Source organism: Ylistrum balloti, unplaced genomic scaffold (genome assembly GCF_031769215.1).
Source record: "Ylistrum balloti isolate Yb309-2 unplaced genomic scaffold, AGI_CSIRO_Ybal_v1 Utg372514, whole genome shotgun sequence".
NCBI lineage: Eukaryota > Metazoa > Mollusca > Bivalvia > Pectinida > Pectinidae > Ylistrum > Ylistrum balloti.
In genome coordinates this window covers 30,310-52,646 of record NW_026783116.1, presented here as the reverse complement: position 1 = coordinate 52,646, position 22,337 = coordinate 30,310, and the positions used below count along the sequence as shown (strand labels likewise).

The 22,337-nt window shown below is 38.0% G+C and overlaps 1 protein-coding gene across 1 annotated transcript in view; it reads left to right on the top strand.

The window, feature by feature from the left end:
* Positions 1 to 385: 385 nt before the first annotated feature.
* Positions 386 to 22,337, top strand: part of LOC132564683 (sushi, von Willebrand factor type A, EGF and pentraxin domain-containing protein 1-like) — a gene marked incomplete at its 3' end in the record, with an annotated part of 41,577 nt that continues 19,625 nt past the window's right edge. Inside the window, exons 1-20 of the mRNA XM_060229317.1 lie at positions 386 to 412; positions 503 to 758; positions 976 to 1,152; positions 1,911 to 2,072; positions 2,443 to 2,622; positions 2,756 to 2,935; positions 3,255 to 3,455; positions 3,585 to 3,833; positions 4,100 to 4,336; positions 4,935 to 5,126; positions 5,435 to 5,559; positions 5,931 to 6,003; positions 17,455 to 17,679; positions 17,990 to 18,151; positions 18,517 to 18,678; positions 19,166 to 19,327; positions 19,452 to 19,610; positions 19,963 to 20,076; positions 20,259 to 20,372; positions 20,598 to 20,799. Of these exons, the coding sequence (XP_060085300.1) occupies positions 386 to 412; positions 503 to 758; positions 976 to 1,152; positions 1,911 to 2,072; positions 2,443 to 2,622; positions 2,756 to 2,935; positions 3,255 to 3,455; positions 3,585 to 3,833; positions 4,100 to 4,336; positions 4,935 to 5,126; positions 5,435 to 5,559; positions 5,931 to 6,003; positions 17,455 to 17,679; positions 17,990 to 18,151; positions 18,517 to 18,678; positions 19,166 to 19,327; positions 19,452 to 19,610; positions 19,963 to 20,076; positions 20,259 to 20,372; positions 20,598 to 20,799 (3,359 nt within the window). The remainder of the gene's footprint in view (positions 413 to 502; positions 759 to 975; positions 1,153 to 1,910; positions 2,073 to 2,442; positions 2,623 to 2,755; positions 2,936 to 3,254; positions 3,456 to 3,584; positions 3,834 to 4,099; positions 4,337 to 4,934; positions 5,127 to 5,434; positions 5,560 to 5,930; positions 6,004 to 17,454; positions 17,680 to 17,989; positions 18,152 to 18,516; positions 18,679 to 19,165; positions 19,328 to 19,451; positions 19,611 to 19,962; positions 20,077 to 20,258; positions 20,373 to 20,597; positions 20,800 to 22,337) is intronic.

The window sequence follows — 22,337 nt, the reverse complement described above, 5'->3', positions numbered from 1 at the left end:
GAAACAATTTATTCAATAACCCACAATACTTTGCGCGGCATAGACTAATACTCAAACAAAAGGATCCGGAACGCGGTCCGGAAATTATTAAACAGTTACAATTATAACAGGGGCGACTTGTCTTGATGTAGGGGGCGACCTGTCTTGAGATAATAGGGGGCGACTTGTCTTGGGGGCGACTGTACAGTATACACAATTACAATATAATCTATATCGCTCTGTTATGAAAATAAAGCCATATACATTGTGAACGGATCCTACTATTTTATCACAAGCCACCATGTTATCAACGGAAATAACACACATGACTTAGCGGAGTTGTGATTGACTGATGTTTCGTTTCATCGTTTACGTTGTGATAACTGTATGTCGTCATTTATGCAATATGACGTCACCAAAGGAAGATGTATATGTAAATAAACCAAAAAATAATCTATGCCGTCGTGTATATCTTACACACTGATTCTTGCTCAATGAATATTTTGTATTATTTTGTATACAGGACATTCTCAGTCACTCCCGCCCCGATTCTAAAAAAGCTGTCTTCCTCATCACTGACGGTTTCTCCAATGGCGGCGATCCCAGACCCCAAGCTCGCTTTTTACGTAAACACGGAGTAAAAATTTTCACATTTGGAATTAGAAATGGACATGTCCAGGAACTGTATGACATGGCCTCGGAACCAAAAAATGAAAGCTGTTACATCTTGGACACGTTTGAGGAGTTTGAGTCCTTAGCACGCCGAGCATTACACGAAGGTCAGTTTTCAAAATGATTTCCAGAAGTAATATGGTCGACATATGATCGTCCCTCATGTGAATGATATTCATACTACAAACAACTTACTTTGATTTATTAAGATAGCTAAAAGACACGAAGAAACGCTTATTCAAGAATATGTTGTAAACTCCTCAAAATTAATACTTAGTGCATAAAGTGAAACAATTTTGTAATCTTTGAGAAAATTTTCTGTAGATCTCAGTATGGGGACCTTCATGGAACAGCCAATGGACCGCTGTTCCCATTTATGTCATGGAATAAGCACATGCTGTGACCCTCAAGCAACGTGCGGGTGTGGAACTCAGGTGGGTCAGTTCCTGTGCGTCTGTCAGAATGGCCACTATGGCACCGGACTCCCAGGGGAGTGTTTCCGTAAGTACTCATTGTACCCTGGTGAAGCTACGGATTGTTTGACTTTTGGGGTATCATTTCTAAGTTAAACACGCTGTAACATATTTTTGATACCAATAACTTTAGGATAGAAAAAGTTGTGAATAAAGTATTATTTGTAGACTGTCCAGTAAACTTCTTGTACACAACTTTGTTTCAGCTAATAATGTGTCCCTTTTTATCAGGAGAGTCATTCCAAACAAGACATCGAGACTCCTATATGAAAGCTTAGAAAAAACTTTAATTTTAGTCTAAGGGGTGTGAATATGACCATAATTGCAATACAAAGTAATTATATTTTAACGCAAAACCTGATTTCTGCTTGATATTAAATTGATTCATCGAAGTGAATGTATTGTACGGGGACTGTGTATCCGACACGTGGGTCCCGAATTCTTCCTCAGTTGAACCTCAAGTGCACCGCCGTTCGGACCAACAGTAGTGAATATAAAACAATAGAACTAGACTAATGTTCACTAGCTTTGATCTTATTCAATCTGAAATCAGTCATATTCAAGTGCATTCAGCATGGAAGTTACATCAATATTGGAACGGAAATTTAACTGATTCTAAGGCAACTTTGCTTTTTAACGTAAATAAATATTCGAAGATAACATTGTTGAAAAGCGATCATGCATTACGAAAGAATGTACCGGTTATACTAATTTTAGAATCAGTCCACACTTAAGGAGACATATATAAAACGATATTCTTCAAATGTTGCTGTCTACTTCATATAGCCTGCCCGCCGGGAACTTACAAGGAAAGTAGAGGACCTGGTGATGTCACTTCCTGTACTGCATGTCCAGACATCAACCATACAACAGAGCCAGGTGCTACATCATCATCACAGTGTTTCTGCAAAATAGGGTTTAGGAGCTTCAACGAAACCGGATGTTCCGGTATGAGTATTCTTAAACAGTTTCAATTATTTTAACAGTCTTTATAAACAATCAAACCAGATGATGAATTCGACTGATGATACTGCTTATATGTACATTCTATGTAATTAATGAGTGCGACAGACCCATTGGGCATCTTGTTTGTTCAATATGAATGTTCAAACTATTGCATAGAAATGGTTATTATACAACGATACAACGGTTTTTTAAAATTATCTCTACATGATTTCAGTTAATTTAACCCATCGCATGATATTAGGCGCAGGTCTGTATCTGTTGAATGTTTCCCAGTACCTATTGTTTCAATAAAGCATCTGCTATACTGTGACCCTGTGTGTTAACTGTCCTACATTCTCCTTTGTGTTATTAGCGTTGACCTGTCCTCAGATGACCCCGCCCAAACATGGCTACTTTGTAAACGACAAGTGTAACAATGTCTTCAATGCTGCATGTGGGATGAAGTGTAAACCCGGGTACGAGTTGCGTGGAAGCAGTTTGCGAATCTGCCAGGAGGAAGGAGGCTGGTCAGGCACGCCAACAAAATGCATAAGTAATGCTATTTACTGTCTTAATTTGTTCCTCAATAAAAGGGTCGCAAATATGTGATCTTGTCGTAATTCTTTGTTCAGATTCACATGGTTCGATATAAATATTCACCCGATATGTCGCTTCGTTTTCCACAGTGAAGACCTGTCCCGCCCTGCCCAGACCTAAGAACGGTAATATGATTTGTAGTAATGACGATTTCACATTTTCCACCATGTGCCGCTTCACCTGTGATACTGGCTATAAGTTGGTAGGATCTCGTAAACGTCAGTGCCTTGCGAACGCACTGTGGACCGGTATCCCGACTAGGTGTCGAGGTAAGTAACAAGTGAATGTAAAACAAGAAAACAAGGTTTGTATGAGTTTTTGAAAACTTTTTATTTTTGCACGATTGCAGTGATGTTGATCTTGAGCCAACGTACCTCATTCTTTGATATGTGAATCAAGACATTATTACCTCGCAGAAACCGCCGGTAGAATATTGGAAAACAGCAGGTCCTATATTGTCTCAGCAGATTGAAACCAGTTTAAACGACAATATTTCATGGATCCCATACCACATGCTCCCTAGTCTTGTCATATCCAATGCTATAAATTATTGTTTGACACCATTGAGACATATTGTGAACATTTCAGAAATAACATGCCAACCCCTTCCTTCTGTTCGTGATGGAAATGTGTTTCCTGCCATGTGTAATCTTGGAGAAGTTTCCTTCGGGACCACTTGCCAAATATCTTGCTATGCAGGCTATAGTCTTATCGGGCCTAGCCGGAAGCAGTGTACACCAGACGGGATGTGGGCCCCGGCTATGGATGGAGAAATGAGTAGATGTGAAGGTAGGGTTGTCTATCATTACACCTATACAACTGTCCATGTACAACATATTCCACCATAAGTATTCCAGTAGTTCTTTTTTGATATTTTAGATTTATGACTAACAACACCATCTATTTCTGTCATTGTAGATACGGAGGCACCTCTTCTACACTGTCCTTTCGATATTGAAGTTGTGGCTGATGACACTGAAGACAGTGCTGAAGTAGACTGGATCGTGCCACTAGCCCTGGATAATTCCGGCTATCGACCTTCGGTTAAGGTGGTGCCCGCCGTCCAGCCTCCCAAACGGTTCCCAATCGGTCTGACAGCAGTCAAATACATTGCAGAGGATCACCAGGGCAACCTGGCAAAGTGTCATTTTAGTGTCATAATCAGAGGTAAATACTTATATAGGATTCCCGCTTCAAATGTACGAAACTTTTTCATTCTTGAAATACGGGTCAAGGTCACCATGCCATATCAAACAAAATTTTCCTGAAAATCCTAAATAGGCGGAGTTACAGCTGATGATCGAATGATTATCTAAGCACTTGTATAATCAAATATTTGTTATGAAGGAAGCATTAAAAGATACAAGCAGTAAAACTCTCGAATACAACCTGGTTATCACTGTTTTGAACCCTGACTTTGACACTTGTTGCAGATGTGACTCCTCCAACCATTGATCAATGTTACTCACCTCTTCCATTTATATCTGCGGAGCGATATGCAAATATAACTTGGGATGAACCACAGTTTAGTGACAACTCCGGTGAGAAGGTCAGAATTGAAAGGTCACATGAACCGGGTTTGTTTCCACAGGGAATAACATCTGTTCGATACACTGCCTTTGATGAGAGTGGAAACAACAGTACATGTAATGTGGATATATCTGTAATACGTGAGTACAGTTTCATCATTCTTATCTCCCAGATACTGCCCTTCGTTCACTCTGTCAGTTCAGTCTGTCAGTATAGCGATAAGTTTGACAGTCGATGGTTGCCAAGAATGCTTTTACATCAGCAGCCTATATTACGAAGTTGTCTCAATTGTAGACATAATTGTATTTGTGTAGATCATTCAGCATTTGCATTTACCGCTAAAATACATCTTATTATGCTCCTCGAAGAATGAGCATGTAGTCGTTTCTTTGTCTATTCGTCCATCATATTTTTGTTTGGTGCATATCTCAAAAAAAAACTATAAGAGGTATCAACATGAAACTTCATAAGTAGATAGATCTTGATAAAGAATAGTGCAGTATACAAGAACCATGTCACTCTTTTGCATAATTTAGGAGTTATTGAAACTTTGTGTTTACATTGGTCATACGATGAGAGTGTGCAGTAAACAGGGTCTGCAACTTCGTATTTACAAAAGTAGATAAATAAGTTTTGTGTACAATAGTCTTTTCGGGGAGCATTCATCAGTTTCACTGACACTCTGGTTAATATATAATTAACCACTATAATGGTGTGAAATTCGATTTGCCTTCCCAGCACACCCCTGTCAGTACCCAGACGCCCCACTAAGTGGAACTAGGGAGTGTAGAGAAGAAGAAGAGGGTGTGTACTGCCATGTCACGTGTAATGAAGGGTACGCGTTTGCCATAGAACCAGCTAAGGAGTATTTCTGTGCGTACGACAACATATGGAGACCAATGGACAAGTTACCGATCCCAGACTGTTCTGGTTAGTTATTCATATACACAGAATGAATCTGTACTTAATAACGTCAATCAAAGATTTTGTTTTCATCTATAAAATTCTTAATTTTATACGATCAAATTTATATTTTTACAATGATTGTAATGTAGTCATATTTTGAGAGCATATTACAAATACCTTCAACTATATGTTGTTCTTTAATGGTATTTCTTTTTCCGCCACAAGATAGTCAGTATAATCAAATAATTTTGTCCACATTAAGACACATTTTCGTCTGTACATTGTAACACTCAAAAGCCTCGGTAAAGACGACGTGTATTTCATGTTGATAGCCAAGTCAGCGTCTGATGCCATTACACAGCCAGCATCCATTACGTACCTGGCTAGTGTGCCGTGTACCGACCACAACATCCTCAACGAAATACAGTTGACGTTCGAGAGAAATGTCAAAGAGAAGGTAACAAAACATGTTGTTTGGTAAGACTTTATTTTCAATAAGGCTAGTCGTCAAGGTAACGCCGACAAAACATGTTCTGTGGTAAGACTTTATATTCCATTAGATTTGTCATTAAGGTCACGCCGACAAAAATGTTCTGTTTTAAGACTTTATGTTTCATTAGATTTGTCGTCAAGGTAACGCCGACAAAACATATTCTGTAGTAAGACTTTATGTTTCATTAGATTTGTCGTCAAGGTAACGCCGACAAAACATTTTCTGTGTTAAGACTTTATTTGCATTTAGATTTGTCGCCATGGTAACGCTGACGTTTAAGTAGTGACGACAAAACCTGTTCTTTAATGCAAGTTATTTTTCTTATTTTTTCCTAGGTGAACACCTTGTGCACTGAAAGTTTCCAGTGTACAGTGGAGAACTTTGAGACGACATGTGAACAGTCAGAAGGTAGGAATAAAGACACGGAAATTAGTTTAAACGTTTAGTTAACTGTTTTAAACATTAACATTGGCATATCAGATTTATTAGAGCTTTGGTTATCTATTCTACTGGAAACTTTGCGTTGTGTCTGTCAGTTCACAAGAATTTGATACTTAGTGTATAGGTTCACCTTGGTGAGGGTTTGTGTAATGTTTCATAAGTATATTACTCTTACCTAAAATTCATCGATTAATCAAATGTACCATAATGCTATTTATATAACGAAACAGGTCATATAAATGTGATATAAGAAATGCGACATATATTCCAATGCAACTTTCCAGTGTATACTACAAATATTCTTGATATCAGCAGATTGTGTTTGTGTTACCATTAGGATTTTGTCCGGTCCTATATATCCTTATTATTGGCAGACTACAATACCATCAGGGTTGTGTTCGGTCCTATATATCCTTCTGATTGGCAGACAACAATATCATCAGAGTTGTGTTCGGTCCTATATTTTCTTTTATTGGCAGACTACAATATCATAAGGGTTGTATTCGGTCCTATATATCCTTCTTATTGGCAGACTACAATATCATCAGGGTTGTGTTCGGTCCTATATATCCTTCTTATTGGCAGACTACAATATCATCAGGGTTGTGTTCGGTCCTATATTTTCTTGTATTGGCAGAATACAATATCATCAGGGTTGTGTTCGGTCCTATATATCCTTCTTATTGGCAGACTACAATATCATCAGGGTTGTATTCGGTCCTATATATCCTTCTTATTGGCAGACTACAATATCATCAGGGTTGTGTTCGGTCCTATATATCCTTCTTATTGGCAGACTACAATATCATCAGGGTTGTGTTCGGTCCTATATTTTCTTGTATTGGCAGACTACAATATCATCAGGGTTGTATTCGGTCCTATATATCCTTCTTATTGGCAGACTACAATATCATCAGTGTTGTGTTCGGTCCTATATTTTCTTGTATTGGCAGACTACAATATCATCAGGGTTGTATTCGGTCCTATATATCCTTCTTATTGGCAGACTACAATATCATCAGGGTTGTGTTCGGTCCAATATTTTCTTGCATTGGCAGAATACAATATCATCAGGGTTGTATTCGGTCCTATATATCCTTCTTATTGGCAGACTACAATATCTTCAGTGTTGTGTTCGGTCCTATAAATCCTTATTATTGGCAGACTACAATATCATCAGGGTTGTATTCGGTCCTATATATCCTTCTTATTGGCAGACTACAATATCATCAGGGTTGTGTTCGGTCCTATATATCCTTCTTATTGGCAGACTACAATATCATCAGGGTTGTGTTCGGTCCTATATATCCTTCTTATTGGCAGACTACAATTCTTGTTGGCAGACTACAATATCATCAGGGTTGTGTTCGGTCCTATATATCCTTCTCTTATTGGCAGACTACAATATCATCAGAGTTGTGTTCGGTCCTATATATCCTTCTTATTGGCAGACTACAATATTATCAGGGTTGTGTTCGGTCCTGTATATTCTTGTTATTGGCAGACTACAATATCATCAGGGTTGTGTTCGGTCCTATATATCCTTCTTATTGGCAGACTACAATATCATCAGGGTTGTGTTCGGTCCTATATATCCTTCTTATTGGCAGACTACAATACCATCAGTGTTGTGTTCGGTCCTATATATCCTTCTTATTGGTAGACTACATTATCATCAGAGTTGTGTTTGGTCCTATATTTTCTTTTATTGGCAGACTACAATATCATAAGGGTTGTATTCGGTCCTATATATCCTTCTTATTGGCAGACTACAATATCATCAGGTTGTGTTCGGTCATATTTTCTATATATTTATCTTGTTATTGGCAGACTACAATATCATCAGGGTTGTTTTCGGTCCTATATATCCTTCTTATTGGCAGACTACAATATCATCAGGGTTGTGTTCGGTCCTATATATCCTTCTTATTGGCAGACTACAATATCATCAGGGTTGTATTCGGTCCTATATATCCTTGTTATTGGCAGACTACAATACCATCAGGGTTGTGTTCGGTCCTAGATATCCTTCTTATTGGCAGACTACAATATCATCAGAGTTGTGTTCGGTCCTATATTTTCTATAATTCCTTCTTATTGGCAGACTGCAAGACCATCAGTGTTGTTTTCGGTTATATATGTTCTTGTTATTGGCAGACTACAATATTATCAGGGTTGTGTTCGGTTCTGTATATTCTTCTTATTGGCAGATTTCAATACCATCAGGGTTGTGTTCCGTCATATATTTTCTTGTATTGGCAGACTACAATATCATAAGGGTTGTGTTCGGTCCTATATATTCTTGTTATCGCTATACTACAATACCGTCAGGGTTGTTTTCGGTCCCATTATCCTTCTTATTGGCAGACTAAAATACCATCAGTGTTGTGTTCGGTCCTATATGTTCTTGTTATTGGCAGACTACAATATCATCAGGGTTGTGTTCGGTCCTGTTAATTCTTGTTATTGGCAGATTTCAATATCGTCAGGGTTGTATTCGGTCCTATATATCCTTCTTATTGGCAGACTACAATATCATAAGGGTTGTGTTCGGTCCTATATATCCTTCTTATTGGCAGACTACAATATCATCAGTGTTGTGTTCGGGTCTATATATTCTTGGATTGGCAGACTACAATATCATCAGGGTTTTGTTCGTTCGTGTATATTCTTGTTATTGGCAGATTACAATATCATCAGGTTGTGTTCGGTATCATCAGGGTTGTGTTCCTATCTATATATCCTTCTTATTGGCAGACTACAATATCTTCAGTGTTGTGTTCGGTCCTATATATCCTTCTTATTGGCAGACTACAATCCCATCAGTGTTGTGTTCGGTCATATATATCCTTCTTATTGACAGACTACAATATCATCAGGGTTGTGTTCGGTCCTATATATCCTTCTTATTGGCAGACTACAATATCATCAGGGTTGTGTTCGGTCCTATATATCCTTCTTATTGGCAGACTACAATATCATCAGGGTTGTGTTCGGTCCTATATTTTCTTGTATTGGCAGAATATAATATCATCAGGGTTGTGTTCGGTCCTATATTTTCTTGTATTGGCCGACTAGAAACCATCAGGGTTGTATTCGGTCCTATATATCCTTCTTATTGGCAGACTACAATATCATCAGTGTTGTGTTCGGTCCTATATTTTCTTGTATTGGCAGAATACAATATCATCAGGGTTGTGTTCGGTCCTATATATTTCTTTCTTATTGTTGTATCATTTGTGTTCTATATATATCCTTCTTATTGGCAGACTACAATATCATCAGGGTTGTGTTGTGTACTTTAAATCCTTGTTCTCGTCAGACTATAATATCATCAGGGTTGTGTTTGGTCCTATCTATAATTGTTATTGTCAGACTACTATAGGATCAGGGTTGTGTTGTGTCCTGTATATTCAGGGTTGTATTGGCAGATATATCCTTCTATTGGCAATATATCAGGGTTGTGTTCGGTCCTATATATTGGCCTTCTTTGTGTTGGCAGATCTACAATATACCATCAGGGTTGTGTTCAGTCCTATATATCCTTCTTATTGGCAGATTACAATACCATCAGTGTTGTGTTCGGTCCTATATTTTCTTGTATTAGCAGACTGCAATATCATCAGGGTTGTGTTCGGTCCTGTATATTCTTGTTATTGGCAGATTTCAATACCATCAGGGTTGTGTTCGGTCCTATATATCCTTCTTATTGGCAGACTACAATCCCATCAGTGTTGTGTTCGGTCATATATATCCTTCTTATTGGCAGACTACAATATCATCAGGGTTGTGTTCGGTCCTATATATCCTTCTTATTTGCAGACTACAATACCGTCAGTGTTGTGTTCGGTCATATATGTTCTTGTTATTGGCAGATTTCAATACCATCAGGGTTGTGTTCGGTCCTATATATCCTTCTTATTGGCAGACTACAATATCATCAGGGTTGTGTTCGTTCGTGTATATTCTTGTTATTGGCAGATTACAATACTATCAGGGATTTGTTCGGTCCTATATATCCTTCTTATTGGCAGACTACAATATCATCAGGGTTGTATTCGGTCCGATATATCCTTCTTATTGGCAGACTACAATATCATCAGGGTTGTGTTCGATACTGTATATACTTGTTATTGGAAGATTTCAATACCATCAGGGTTGTGTTCGGTCCTATATATCCTTCTTATTGGCAGACGTCATATATTTTCTTGTATTGGCAGACTACAATATCATAAGGGTTGTATTCGGTCCTATATATCCTTCTTATTGGCAGACTACAATATCATCAGGGTTGTGTTCGGTCCAATATATCCTTCTTATTGGCAGACTACAATATCTTCAGTGTTGTGTTCGGTCCTATATATCCTTCTTATTGGCAGACTACAATATCATTAGGGTTGTGTTCGGGGCTATATATCCTTCTTATTGGCAGACTACAATATCATCAGGGTTGTGTTCGGTCCTATATATCCTTCTTATTGGCAGACTACAATATCATCAGGGTTGTGTTCGGTCCTGTATATTCTTGTTATTGGCAGACTACAATACCATCAGGGTTGTGTTCGGTCCTATATATCCTTCTTATTGGCAGACTACAATATCATCAGTGTTGTGTTCGGTCCTATATTTTCTTGTATTGGCAGACTACAATATCATAAGGGTTGTGTTCGGTCCTATATATCCTTCTTATTGGCAGACTACAATATCATCAGGGTTGTGTTCGGTCCTATATTTTCTTGTATTGGCAGAATATAATATCATCAGGGTTGTGTTCGGTCCTATATATCCTTCTTATTGGCAGACTACAATATCATCAGTGTTGTGTTCGGTCCTATATTCTCTTGTATTGGCAGACTACAATATCATAAGGGTTGTGTTCGGTCCTATATATCCTTCTTATTGGCAGACTACAATATCATCAGTGTTGTGTTCTATATCGGCAGACTACAATATATATCCTATATATCCTTCTTATTGGCAGACTACAATATCTTCAGGGTTGTGTTCGGTCCTATATATCCTTCTTATTGGCAGACTACAATATCATCAGGGTTGTATTCGGTCCTATATATCCTTCTTATTGGCAGACTACAATATCATCAGGGTTGTGTTCGGTCCTATATATCCTTCTTATTGGCAGACTACAATATCATCAGGGTTGTGTTCGGTCCTATATATTCTTCTTATTGGCAGACTACATTATCATCAGGGTTGTGTTCGGTCCTGTAAATGTTCTTCTTATTGGCAGACTACAATACCATCAGGGTTGTGTTCGGTCCTATATCATACAATATCATAAGGGTTGTGTTCGGTCCTATATATCCTTCTTATTGGCAGTCTACAATATCATCAGTGTTGTGTTCGGGTCTATATATTCATGGATTGGCAGACTACAATATCATCAGGGTTGTGTTCGTTCGTGTATATTCTTTCTTATTGGCAGACTACAATATCATCAGGGTTTTGTTCGGTCCTATATATCCTTCTTATTGGCATATTACAATATCATTAGGGTTGTGTTCGGTCATATATATCCTTCTTGTTGGCAGACTACAATACCATCAGGGTTGTCTTCGTTCCTATACATTCTTGGTATTGGCAAACTACAATATCATCAGGGCTGTGTTCTGTCTTATATATTTCTTGGCAGACTATATCATCAGGCAGACTATATCTTCTTATTGGCAATACAATCATCAGGGTTGTGTTCGGTCCTATATATTCTTCTTATTGGCAGACTACAATATCATCAGGGTTGTATTCGGTCCTATATATCCTTCTTATTGGCAGACTACAATATCATCAGGGTTGTGTTCGGTCCTATATATCCTTCTTATTGGCAGACTACAATATCATCAGAGTTGTGTTCGGTCCTATATTTTCTTGTATTGGCAGAATACAATATCATCAGGGTTGTATTCGGTCCTATATATCCTTCTTATTGGCAGACTACAATATCATCAGGGTTGTGTTCGGTCCTATATATCCTTCTTATTGGCAGACTACAATATCATCAGGGTTGTGTTCGGTCCTATATATCCTTCTTATTGACAGACTACAATATCATCAGGGTTGTGTTCGGTCCTATATATCCTTCTTATTGGCAGACTATTATCCCATCAGGGTTGTGTTCGGTCCTATATTTTCTTGTATTGGCAGAATATAATATCATCGGGGTTGTGTTCGGTCCTATATATCCTTCTGATTGGCAGACAACAATATCATCAGGGTTGTGTTCGGTCCTATATATTCTTCTTATTGGCAGACTACAATATCACTAGAGTTGTGTTCGGGGCTATATATCCTTCTTATTGGCAGACTACAATATCATCAGGGTTGTGTTCGGTCCTATATTTTCTTGTATTGGCAGAATACAATATCATCAGGGTTGTGTTCGGTCCTATATATCCTTCTTATTGGCAGACTACAATATCATCAGGGTTGTGTTCGGTCCTATATATCCTTCTTATTGGCAGACTACAATATCATCAGGGTTGTGTTCGGTCCTATATTTTCTTGTATTGGCAGACTACAATATCATCAGGGTTGTGTTCGGTCCTATATATCCTTCTTATTGGCAGACTACAATATCATCAGTGTTGTGTTCGGTCCTATATTCTCTTGTATTGGCAGACTACAATATCATAAGGGTTGTGTTTGGTTCCATATATCCTTCTTATTGGCAGACTACAATATCATCAGGGTTGTGTTCGGATCTATATTTTCTTGTATTGGCAGACTATAATATCATCAGGGTTGTATTCGGTCCTATATATCCTTATTATTGGCAGACTACAATACCATCAGGGTTGTGTTCGGTCCTATATATCCTTCTTATTGGCAGACTACAATATCATCAGAGTTGTGTTCGGTCCTATATTTTCTATATATCCTTCTTATTGGCAGACTACAATATCATCAGGGTTGTGTTCGGTCCTATATTTTCTATATATCCTTCTTATTAGAAGACTGCAAGATCATTAGTGTTGTTTTCGGTTATATATATTCTTGTTATTGGCAGACTACAATATCATCAGGGTTGTGTTCGGTCATATATGTTCTTGTTATTGGCAGATTTCAATACCATCAGGGTTGTGTTCGGTCCTATATATCCTTCTTATTGGCAGACTACAATATCATCAGGGTTGTGTTCGGTCCTGTATATTCTTGTTATTGGCAGACTACAATACCATCAGGGTTGTGTTCGGTCCTATATGTTCTTGTTATTGGCAGACTACAATATCATCAGGGTTGTGTTCGGTCCTGTATATTCTTCTTATTGGCAGACTACAATATCATCAGGGTTGTGTTGGGTCCTTTATATCATTGTTATTGGCAGACTACAATATCATCAGGGTTGTGTTGGGTCCTTTATATCATTGTTATTGGCAGACTACAATATCATCAGGGTTGTGTTTGGTCCTATATATCCTTCTTATTGGCAGACTACAATATCATCAGGGTTGTGTTCGGTCCTATATATTCTTGTATTGGCAGACTACAATATCATCAGGGTTGTGTTCGGTCCTATATTTTCTTGTATTGGCAGACTACAATATCAGAAGGGTTGTGTTCGGTCCTGTATTTTCTTGTATTGGCAGACTACAATATCATCAGGGTTGTGTTCGGTCCTATATTTTCTTGTATTGGCAGACTACAATATCATCAGGGTTGTATTCGGTCCTATATATCCTTCTTATTGGCAGACTACAATATCATCAGGGTTGTGTTCGGTCCTGTATATTCTTGTTACTGGCAGACTACAATATCATAAGGGTTGTATTCGGTCCTATATATCCTTCTGATTGGCAGACTACAATATCATCAGGGTTATGTTCTGTCCTGTATATTCTTGTTATTGGCAGATTTCAATACCATCAGGGTTGTGTTCGGTCCTATATATCCTTCTTATTGGCAGACTACAATATCATCAGGGTTGTGTTCGGTCCTATATATATATTTCCTATATAGGGTTGTGTTCGGTCTTATATATACTTCTTATCGGCAGACTACAATATCATCAGGGTTGTGTTCGGTCCTGTATATTCTTCTTATTGGCAGATTTCAATACCATCAGTGTTGTGTTTGGGTCTATATATTCTTGGATTGGCAGACTACAATATCATAAGGGTTGTGTTCGGTCCTATATATCCTTCCTATTTGCAGACTACAATATCATCAGTGTTGTGTTCGGTCCTATATATCCTTCTTATTGGCAGACTACAATATCATCAGGGTTGTGTTCGGTCCTATATATCCTTCTTATTGGCAGACTACAATATCATCAGGGTTGTGTTCGGTCCTGTATATTCTTCTTATTGGCAGACTACAATATCATCAGGGTTGTGTTCGGTCCTATATATCCTTCTTATTGGCAAAACACAAAATCATCAAGGTTGTGTTCGGTCCTATATATCTTTCTTATTGGCAGACTACAATATCATCAGTGTTGTGTTCGGTCCTATATTTTCTTGTATTGGCAGAATACAATATCATCAGGGTTGTGTTCGGTCCTATATTTTCTTGTATTGGCAGACTACAATATCATCAGGGTTGTATTCGGTCCTATATATCCTTCTTATTGGCAGACTACAATATCATCAGGGTTGTGTTCGGTCCTGTATATTCTTGTTATTGGCAGATTTCAATACCATCAGGGTTGTGTTCGGTCCTATATATCCTTCTTATTGGCAGACTACAATAACATCAGATTTGTGTTCGGTCCTATATTTTCTTGTATTGGCAGAATACAATATCATCAGGGTTGTGTTCGGTCCTATATATCCTTCTTATTGGCAGACTACAATATCATCAGGGTTGTGTTCGGTCCTATATATCCTTCTTATTGGCAGACTACAATATCATCAGGGTTGTGTTCGGTCCTATATATCCTTCTTATTGGCAGACTACAATATCATCAGGGTTGTATTCGGTCCGATATATTTTTGTCATTGGCAGACTACAATGCCATCAGGATTGTGTTCGGTCCTATATATTGGCATAATATCCTTGTGTTCTTATATTGGCAGACTACAATATCATCAGGGTTATGTTCTGTCCTATATATCCTTCTTATTGGCAGACTACAATATCATCAGGGTTGTGTTCGGTCCTATATATCCTTCTTATTGGCAGACTACAATATCATCAGGGTTGTGTTCGGTCCTATATTTTCTTGTATTGGCAGACTACAATATCATCAGGGTTGTATTCGGTCCTATATATCCTTCTTATTGGCAGACTACAATATCATCAGGGTTGTGTTCGGTCCTATATATCATTCTTATTCTTGCCAGATTTCAATATCATCAGGGTTGTGTTCGGTCCTATATATCCTTCTTATTGGCAGACTACAATATCATCAGGGTTGTGTTCGGTCCTATATATCCTTCTTATTGGCAGACTACAATATCATCAGGGTTGTGTTCGGTCCTATATATCCTTCTTATTGGCAGACTACAATATCATCAGGGTTGTGTTCGGTCCTGTATATTCTTGTTATTGGCAGATTTCAATACCATCAGGGTTGTGTTCGGTCCTATATATCCTTCTTATTGGCAGACTACAATATCATCAGGGTTGTGTTCGGTCCTATATATCCTTCTTATTGGCAGACTACAATATCATCAGGGTTGTATTCGCTCCTATATATCCTTCTTATTGGCAGACTACACTATCATCAGGGTTGTGTTCGATCCTGTATATTCTTGTTATTGGCAGATTTCAAAACCATCAGGGTTGTGTTCGGTCCTAGATATCCTTCTTATTGGCAGACTACAATATCATCAGGGTTGTGTTCGGTCCTATATATCATTCTTATTGGCAGACTACAATACCATCAGTGTTGTGTTCGGTCCTGTATATCCTTCTTATTGGCAGACTACAATAACATCAGAGTTGTGTTCGGTCCTATATTTTCTATATATCCTTCTTATTGGCAGACTACAATATCATCAGAATTGTGTTCTGTACTTAATATTCTTGTTATTGGCAGACTACGAAGCATTAGGGTTGTGTTCGGCCCTATATATTTTTGTTATTGGCAGACTACAATACCATCAGGGTTGTGTTCAGTCCTATATATCCTTCTTATTGGCAGATTACAATATCATCAGGGTTGTGTTCGGTCCTATATTTTCTTGTATTGGCAGACTACAATATCATCAGGGTTGTGTTCGGTCCTATATTTTCTTGTATTGGCAGAATACAATATCATCAGGGTTGTGTTCGGTCCTATATTTTGTTGTATTGGCAGACTCCAAACCATCAGGGTAGTATTCGGTCCTATATATCCTTCTTATTGGCAGACTACAATACCGTCAGTGTTGTGTTCGGTCCTATATTTTCTTGTATTGGCCTTCTTATATCCTTCTTATTGGCAGACTACAATATCATCAGGGTTGTGTTCGATCCTGTATATACTTGTTATTGGAAGATTTCAATACCATCAGGGTTGTGTTCGGTCCTGTTAATTCTTGTTATTGGCAGATTGCAATATCATCAGGGTTGTGTTCGGTCCTATATATCCTTCTTATTGGCAGACTACAATATCATCAGGGTTGTGTTCGGTCCTATATATTCTTCTTATTGGCAGATTTCAATATCATCAGGGTTGTGTTCGGTCCTATATATTCTTCTTATTGGCAGACTACAATACCATCAGGGTTGTGTTCGGTCCTATATATCCTTGTTATTGGCAGACTACAATATCATCAGGGTTGTGTTCGGTCCTGTATATTCTTGTTATTGGCAGACTACAATATCATCAGGGTTGTGTTCGGTCCTATATTTTCTTGTATTGGCAGACTACAATATCATCAGGGTTGTATTCGGTCCTATATATCCTTGTATTGGCAGACTACAATATCATCAGGGTTGTATTCGGTCCTATATATCCTTCTTATTGACACACTATAATATCATCAGGGTTGTGTTCGGTCCTATATATCCTTCTTATTGGCAGACTACAATATCATCAGGATTGTGTTCGGTACTTTATATTCTTTTTATTGGCAGACTACAAAGAATTAGGGTTGTGTTCGGCCCTATATATTTTTGTTATTGGTAGACTACAACACCATCAGGGTTGTGTTCAGTCCTATATATCCTTCTTATTGGCAGATTACAATACCATCAGTGTTGTGTTCGGTCCTATATATCATTCTTGTATTGGCAGGTAGATATGCCTTTGATATATATCATGTATTCTTATATATTTACATTACTTATATATCTTTTATCAGGGTTGTTTTCGGTCCTATATATCCTTCTTATTGGCAGACTACAATAACATCAGAGTTGTGTTCGGTCCTATATTTTATTGACTTAACTGCATATGATATAAGAAACTGGAAGATTTTTTTTTCTTTCAATTAAAAGAACTTTAACTAAAACCTGTTCCAACTGCTTTTTAAACAGGTGTGGCTACAAAAACAGGAAATATTACTGTAGACGTTAATCAACAGAAGGAACTGACAAAAAGCCTGACCAATGTTCTCAACAAGCTAGAAAAGAAAGCCACACAAGGAGAATTGGACCTAGAGATGAGCGGAACACGAATGCACTTTGCCAACATGACGTACGATACTAAAGGGCCACGGTCGAACTGCAATCCTGGCAGGGTTCCTGTCAACGGCCTGTGTGGTAAGGACGAGTTTTATATTTCCTTTACAGAAACGATTTCAATTGTCAAATAAAAATGGAACAAGACCATCTGTTACTAATTCATCAATTAATCTGGTTGTCACTCACCAGTGACATTACTTAATACTTCACCAAGTTCATTTGGAATTGTAGAACTGTGTGTTTCATGAATGATTTAAAATGTTCCTTGTTTACGTTACTTAACTAATAACTATTAGTTTTAGTATTTGCGGTATGCTGGGTATCGATTATAAGAACATACAGTACTATGTCATCTCTACATTTCCTTACTTGGTTTAAATGGTTTCAGTTCCTTGCCCTGCTGGAACATTCTTCAATGTTGTAACTAAGGAATGTGATGCCTGTCAGACTGGAAGTTTCCAGCCCCAGGAAGGAGAGATCACATGTGTAGTTTGTCCTTCAAACACCTCTACTCACGGAAATTATTCTAAGTCGGAAAGTGAATGTAAAGGTAGGAAAACAATAAGAAAATACCAACATCTTAACATAATCATAATTCAAACTAAAACTCGATAAAACTATGGCAAAATACGAACAAAAGAAAGGATACAACTGAAAAAGTACAAGTAATGGCACGTTCACAAACGAGAAATGTATACAACAACTAAACATACAGACAAACCAACGAGGATGAAACACGTCTAGCTTCATGTCACACAAAAATACTTTTTTTTTCAATTAGATCACAATGACAATTATAAGATGTCTTCCTATGTTGAATATGAGTTAAAACTCACTTATATTCATTTGTATTGTATTCTTTCTGTTTTCTATCTATTTGTCATATGTAATGTCTTGTTGTACTCTTTCGTAAAGCGCTGTGTCTACCTGGTACTGTTTCTACTGACGGCCTTGAACGGTGCTCCACCTGCCCTATCGGAACCTATCAAACCCTGTATGGGAAGACGTCATGTATCCTTTGTCCCAATAACCAAACAACCGTACGGCGAGGTTCCAGAGGAGTATCTCACTGTAAAAGTAAGACACCCAGAAACCGCGTTAAAAATAGGTGACATGAATTGAAAGTGGAACGGTTTTTATTGCAAAAATATCCCTAACATATGATTTCTCTTGAAATAACCAGAGGCAACCCTCGTTTAAGCCGTGGCAATATCAATACATTTCGCGAGAAATGAATGGTGCTGATGCTATCTTCTTCAACGTTTTAGTATATGCGGACATTTTATCAAACCATGTGACAAGAAAGGAAATCATTATTTTATTTATTTATTCATTTTTTTTTTTTTTTGTATGAAAAATATAACTTCAGGTCGAGTCATTTCAGCATCAAAGAAGCGACTGGGTAATCTTTTGTTGCTTTTCCGTTCGCTTTTTAAAAAAAAATATGCAGACGTTTTGTTTTTGTTGTCAATTATTTTGTATGTAGTCATTTTTGTCTACTGTTTAATCACCTGATACAAAAGAATTATATTATGTCACAAAAATGTTTTATCGTCCTTTTCAGACAGATGTGGCCTAGGACACGTCTCTAAGAATGGTCTCGAACCCTGTTATTCATGTCCAAGAGGTACCTATCAACCGGAAGTGGCCATGTCCTCCTGCTTCCGATGTCCAGGGGAAGGCACTACGGCCGAGCGCGCATCAACAAATTTATCAGACTGTCAAGGTAATTCTGTGAAACGCGCCCGACTATGCAAAATATCATTCATGAACTGAAAGATGTCATATCGACATTTGGAATTACAAGTTCATGCACAGAATACAGATACATATTCTGAACATATTTACAGGCGGATGGGACACTCAAATGCAGGCAGACGTACCCCCAGGAGAAACATTGGAGCAGTCTATACCGGTCAATGATTGCTTCGTCGACCGGTGTCAAAATGGAGGGTCATGTACCACTCGAGATTTTGGATTCCATTGTGAATGCTTACCAGGTTTTGAAGGTATGGACAAGGGATTGGTAAAAATGACCGATCTCACATTTCTATTTATTTTCTGAGATGAACCCTTACCGAACAAATGTGTTTCAATAGTGTTTGACTGTGATAGAATTTTAAATGTTTCCAAAAAGTGTTCGTATGGCAAAATTTTCAGTAAACATAATAAACCAAAGTTTTGTGAGACTTATGATACAAGGATACGAAAATATACGTTTCTCATGACAAGCACGTGCCTGTGTATGAAAATTGGGGATGGAAGATTGTTCGAAGGACACACAAGTGAATAGGGCGTAGTATATGGGTAGTTAATATATATAGGCTTGTAAGTGTAAACATTTAGGAATATGTTTTATAGGTATTCATTGTGAGACCGTCACAAATGAGTGCGAGGGAAACCCTTGTCTTAACTCTGGCGTGTGTGTTGATCAAAAGGCCGATTTCTCCTGCCAATGTGAACCTGGATATACAGGTGAGTAATAAATATCTTAATGAAACAGGAAGAGAAAAGTAGACGTCACTGAATAATTTGGCATTATTACTACATCTGCTAACGATAGAATAACTAAGACCGTTACTTACATACAAATGAATACTGTAATCCATTCGAATTGGATTGTTCAACTCTGACTAATAAACTTTGCTTGTGTTCAGGGAAAAAGTGTGAGGTCGATATTGACGATTGTATTACGTCACCTTGTCAGAACAACGGCACGTGCGTGGACGAGGTGAACGCGTACGTGTGCTCTTGTGCTACTGGTTACCAAGGTAGGTCAGTCACTTGAAATTGTGAAAATTCATAGAGAAAAAATGTAGTGGCAAATACATCACAAATGAAATTAAGACAAAGTATTTCAAGGCACATTATTATTACATCATTTTATCGTGAATGGGGGGATAAATATTATAATATCTAATATGTTGTGTTGATCATTCCTGGTAAATGTAGTGTCATGAGTTGTTATATTGACGTTCACATTTATCTGAACGAAGGTGATTCCTGTGAACGTCTTGTCGACGATTGTCACACTAACCCATGTGTGAACGGAGGGTCATGCGAGAATGTTCTAGAGGGGTACACATGTACCTGTACGACAGGTTATGAGGGAGCAGATTGTGAGATAAACACGGACGAGTGTGAAAGCTCGCCTTGTGAAAATGGTGCTGAATGCGTCGATGGTATCGGGGCATTTGGGTAAGGCAGTTATTGTTTTGATATTCAACAAATCGTTTTAATTGACATGTGCAAAATATGATAAGTACTTGATGGATATGATTTATGTTGTGTGTAAAATCTGGTTGACTGAAAGGCCAAAGAACTAAATAATTTGAATTTGAATCATTAAAAACTTTACTACCATTCAGGATGATGAACTCTACAGCTGGAACATAGCATCTATCCCTGGATGAATACATAGTATTTTCATTCGCCTACTAGGTTTCATCATTTTTTAGGTTCAAAGTGTCACTAGTGAGTATATAACGGACGAAACACCTATATGATCACTCAATTGTTTGGTTCTACTGTATCTAATTCTTAATTTTTATTGGAAGTTGTTATTCACTTGTATGGCTTTTGTACCTTGTTCAAGATTGAAGGTGCTAAACGTTGTTGTCCCCAGTCTTTGCCGTAACCTGCATGCCACGTTTTAATGAATACACATCAATTGTATGAAAATAAGAAAAAATATTGAAGTAGGAGCTAGCATACCTTCCAATCTACATGTTAACATTTCTTTCAATCATTTTTTTCATTTTCCTCAGTAATCTCCTTAGATTTCGACATTTTTGTCCCAATCATCACTGGCGAGTCTTTGGAAGACGAAACGGTTGTATGATGAAGTTTAGTTAATTATTTATTAATACTGTACATATTCTTAATGTATTTGGATACCAGGACATGAGCAGATAATTTTGTAAGCAACCTCATATTGACATGGTTTATTATTGCTTCCTCTGTTTGTCACTAACTTCATTGTTACCTGTCAGTTACTTCCCTATTACCTGTCACTTACTTCAATGTTACCGGTCACTTATTTCCCAGATACCTGTCACTTACTTCCCTGTTATCTGTCTCTTACTTCCCTATTATCTGTCTCTTACTTTCCTGTTACCTGACTCTTACTTCCCTTTTACCTGTCTCTTACTTCCCTGTAGCCTGTCACTTACTTTACTGTTACCTCTCTCTTACTTCCCTGTTACCTGTCTCTTACTTCCTTGTTATCCTATCTTACTTCCCTGTTATCTCTCACTTACTTCCCTGTCACTTACTTCCCTGTTACCTGTCAGTTACTTCCCTGTTACCTGTCTCTTACTTCCCTGTTACCGATCTCTTACTTCCCTGTTACCTGTCATTTACTTCCCTGTTACCTGTCACTTACTTCCTTGTTACCGATCTCTTACTTCCCTGTTACCTGTCATTTACTTCCCTGTTACCTGTCTCTTACTTCCTTGTTATCCTCTCTTACTTCCCTGTTATCTCTCACTTACTTCCCTGTCACTTACTTCCCTGTTACCTGTCACTTACTTCCCTGTTACCTGTCTCTTACTTCCCTGTTACCGATCTCTTACTTCCCTGTTACCTTTCATTTACTTCCCTGTTACCTGTCACTTACTTCCCTGTTACCTGTCTCTTACTTCCCTGTTACCGATCTCTTACTTCCCTGTTACCTGTCTCTTACTTCCCTGTTACCTGTCTCTTCCTTGCCTTCTTCCTGTTACTTACCGACCTGT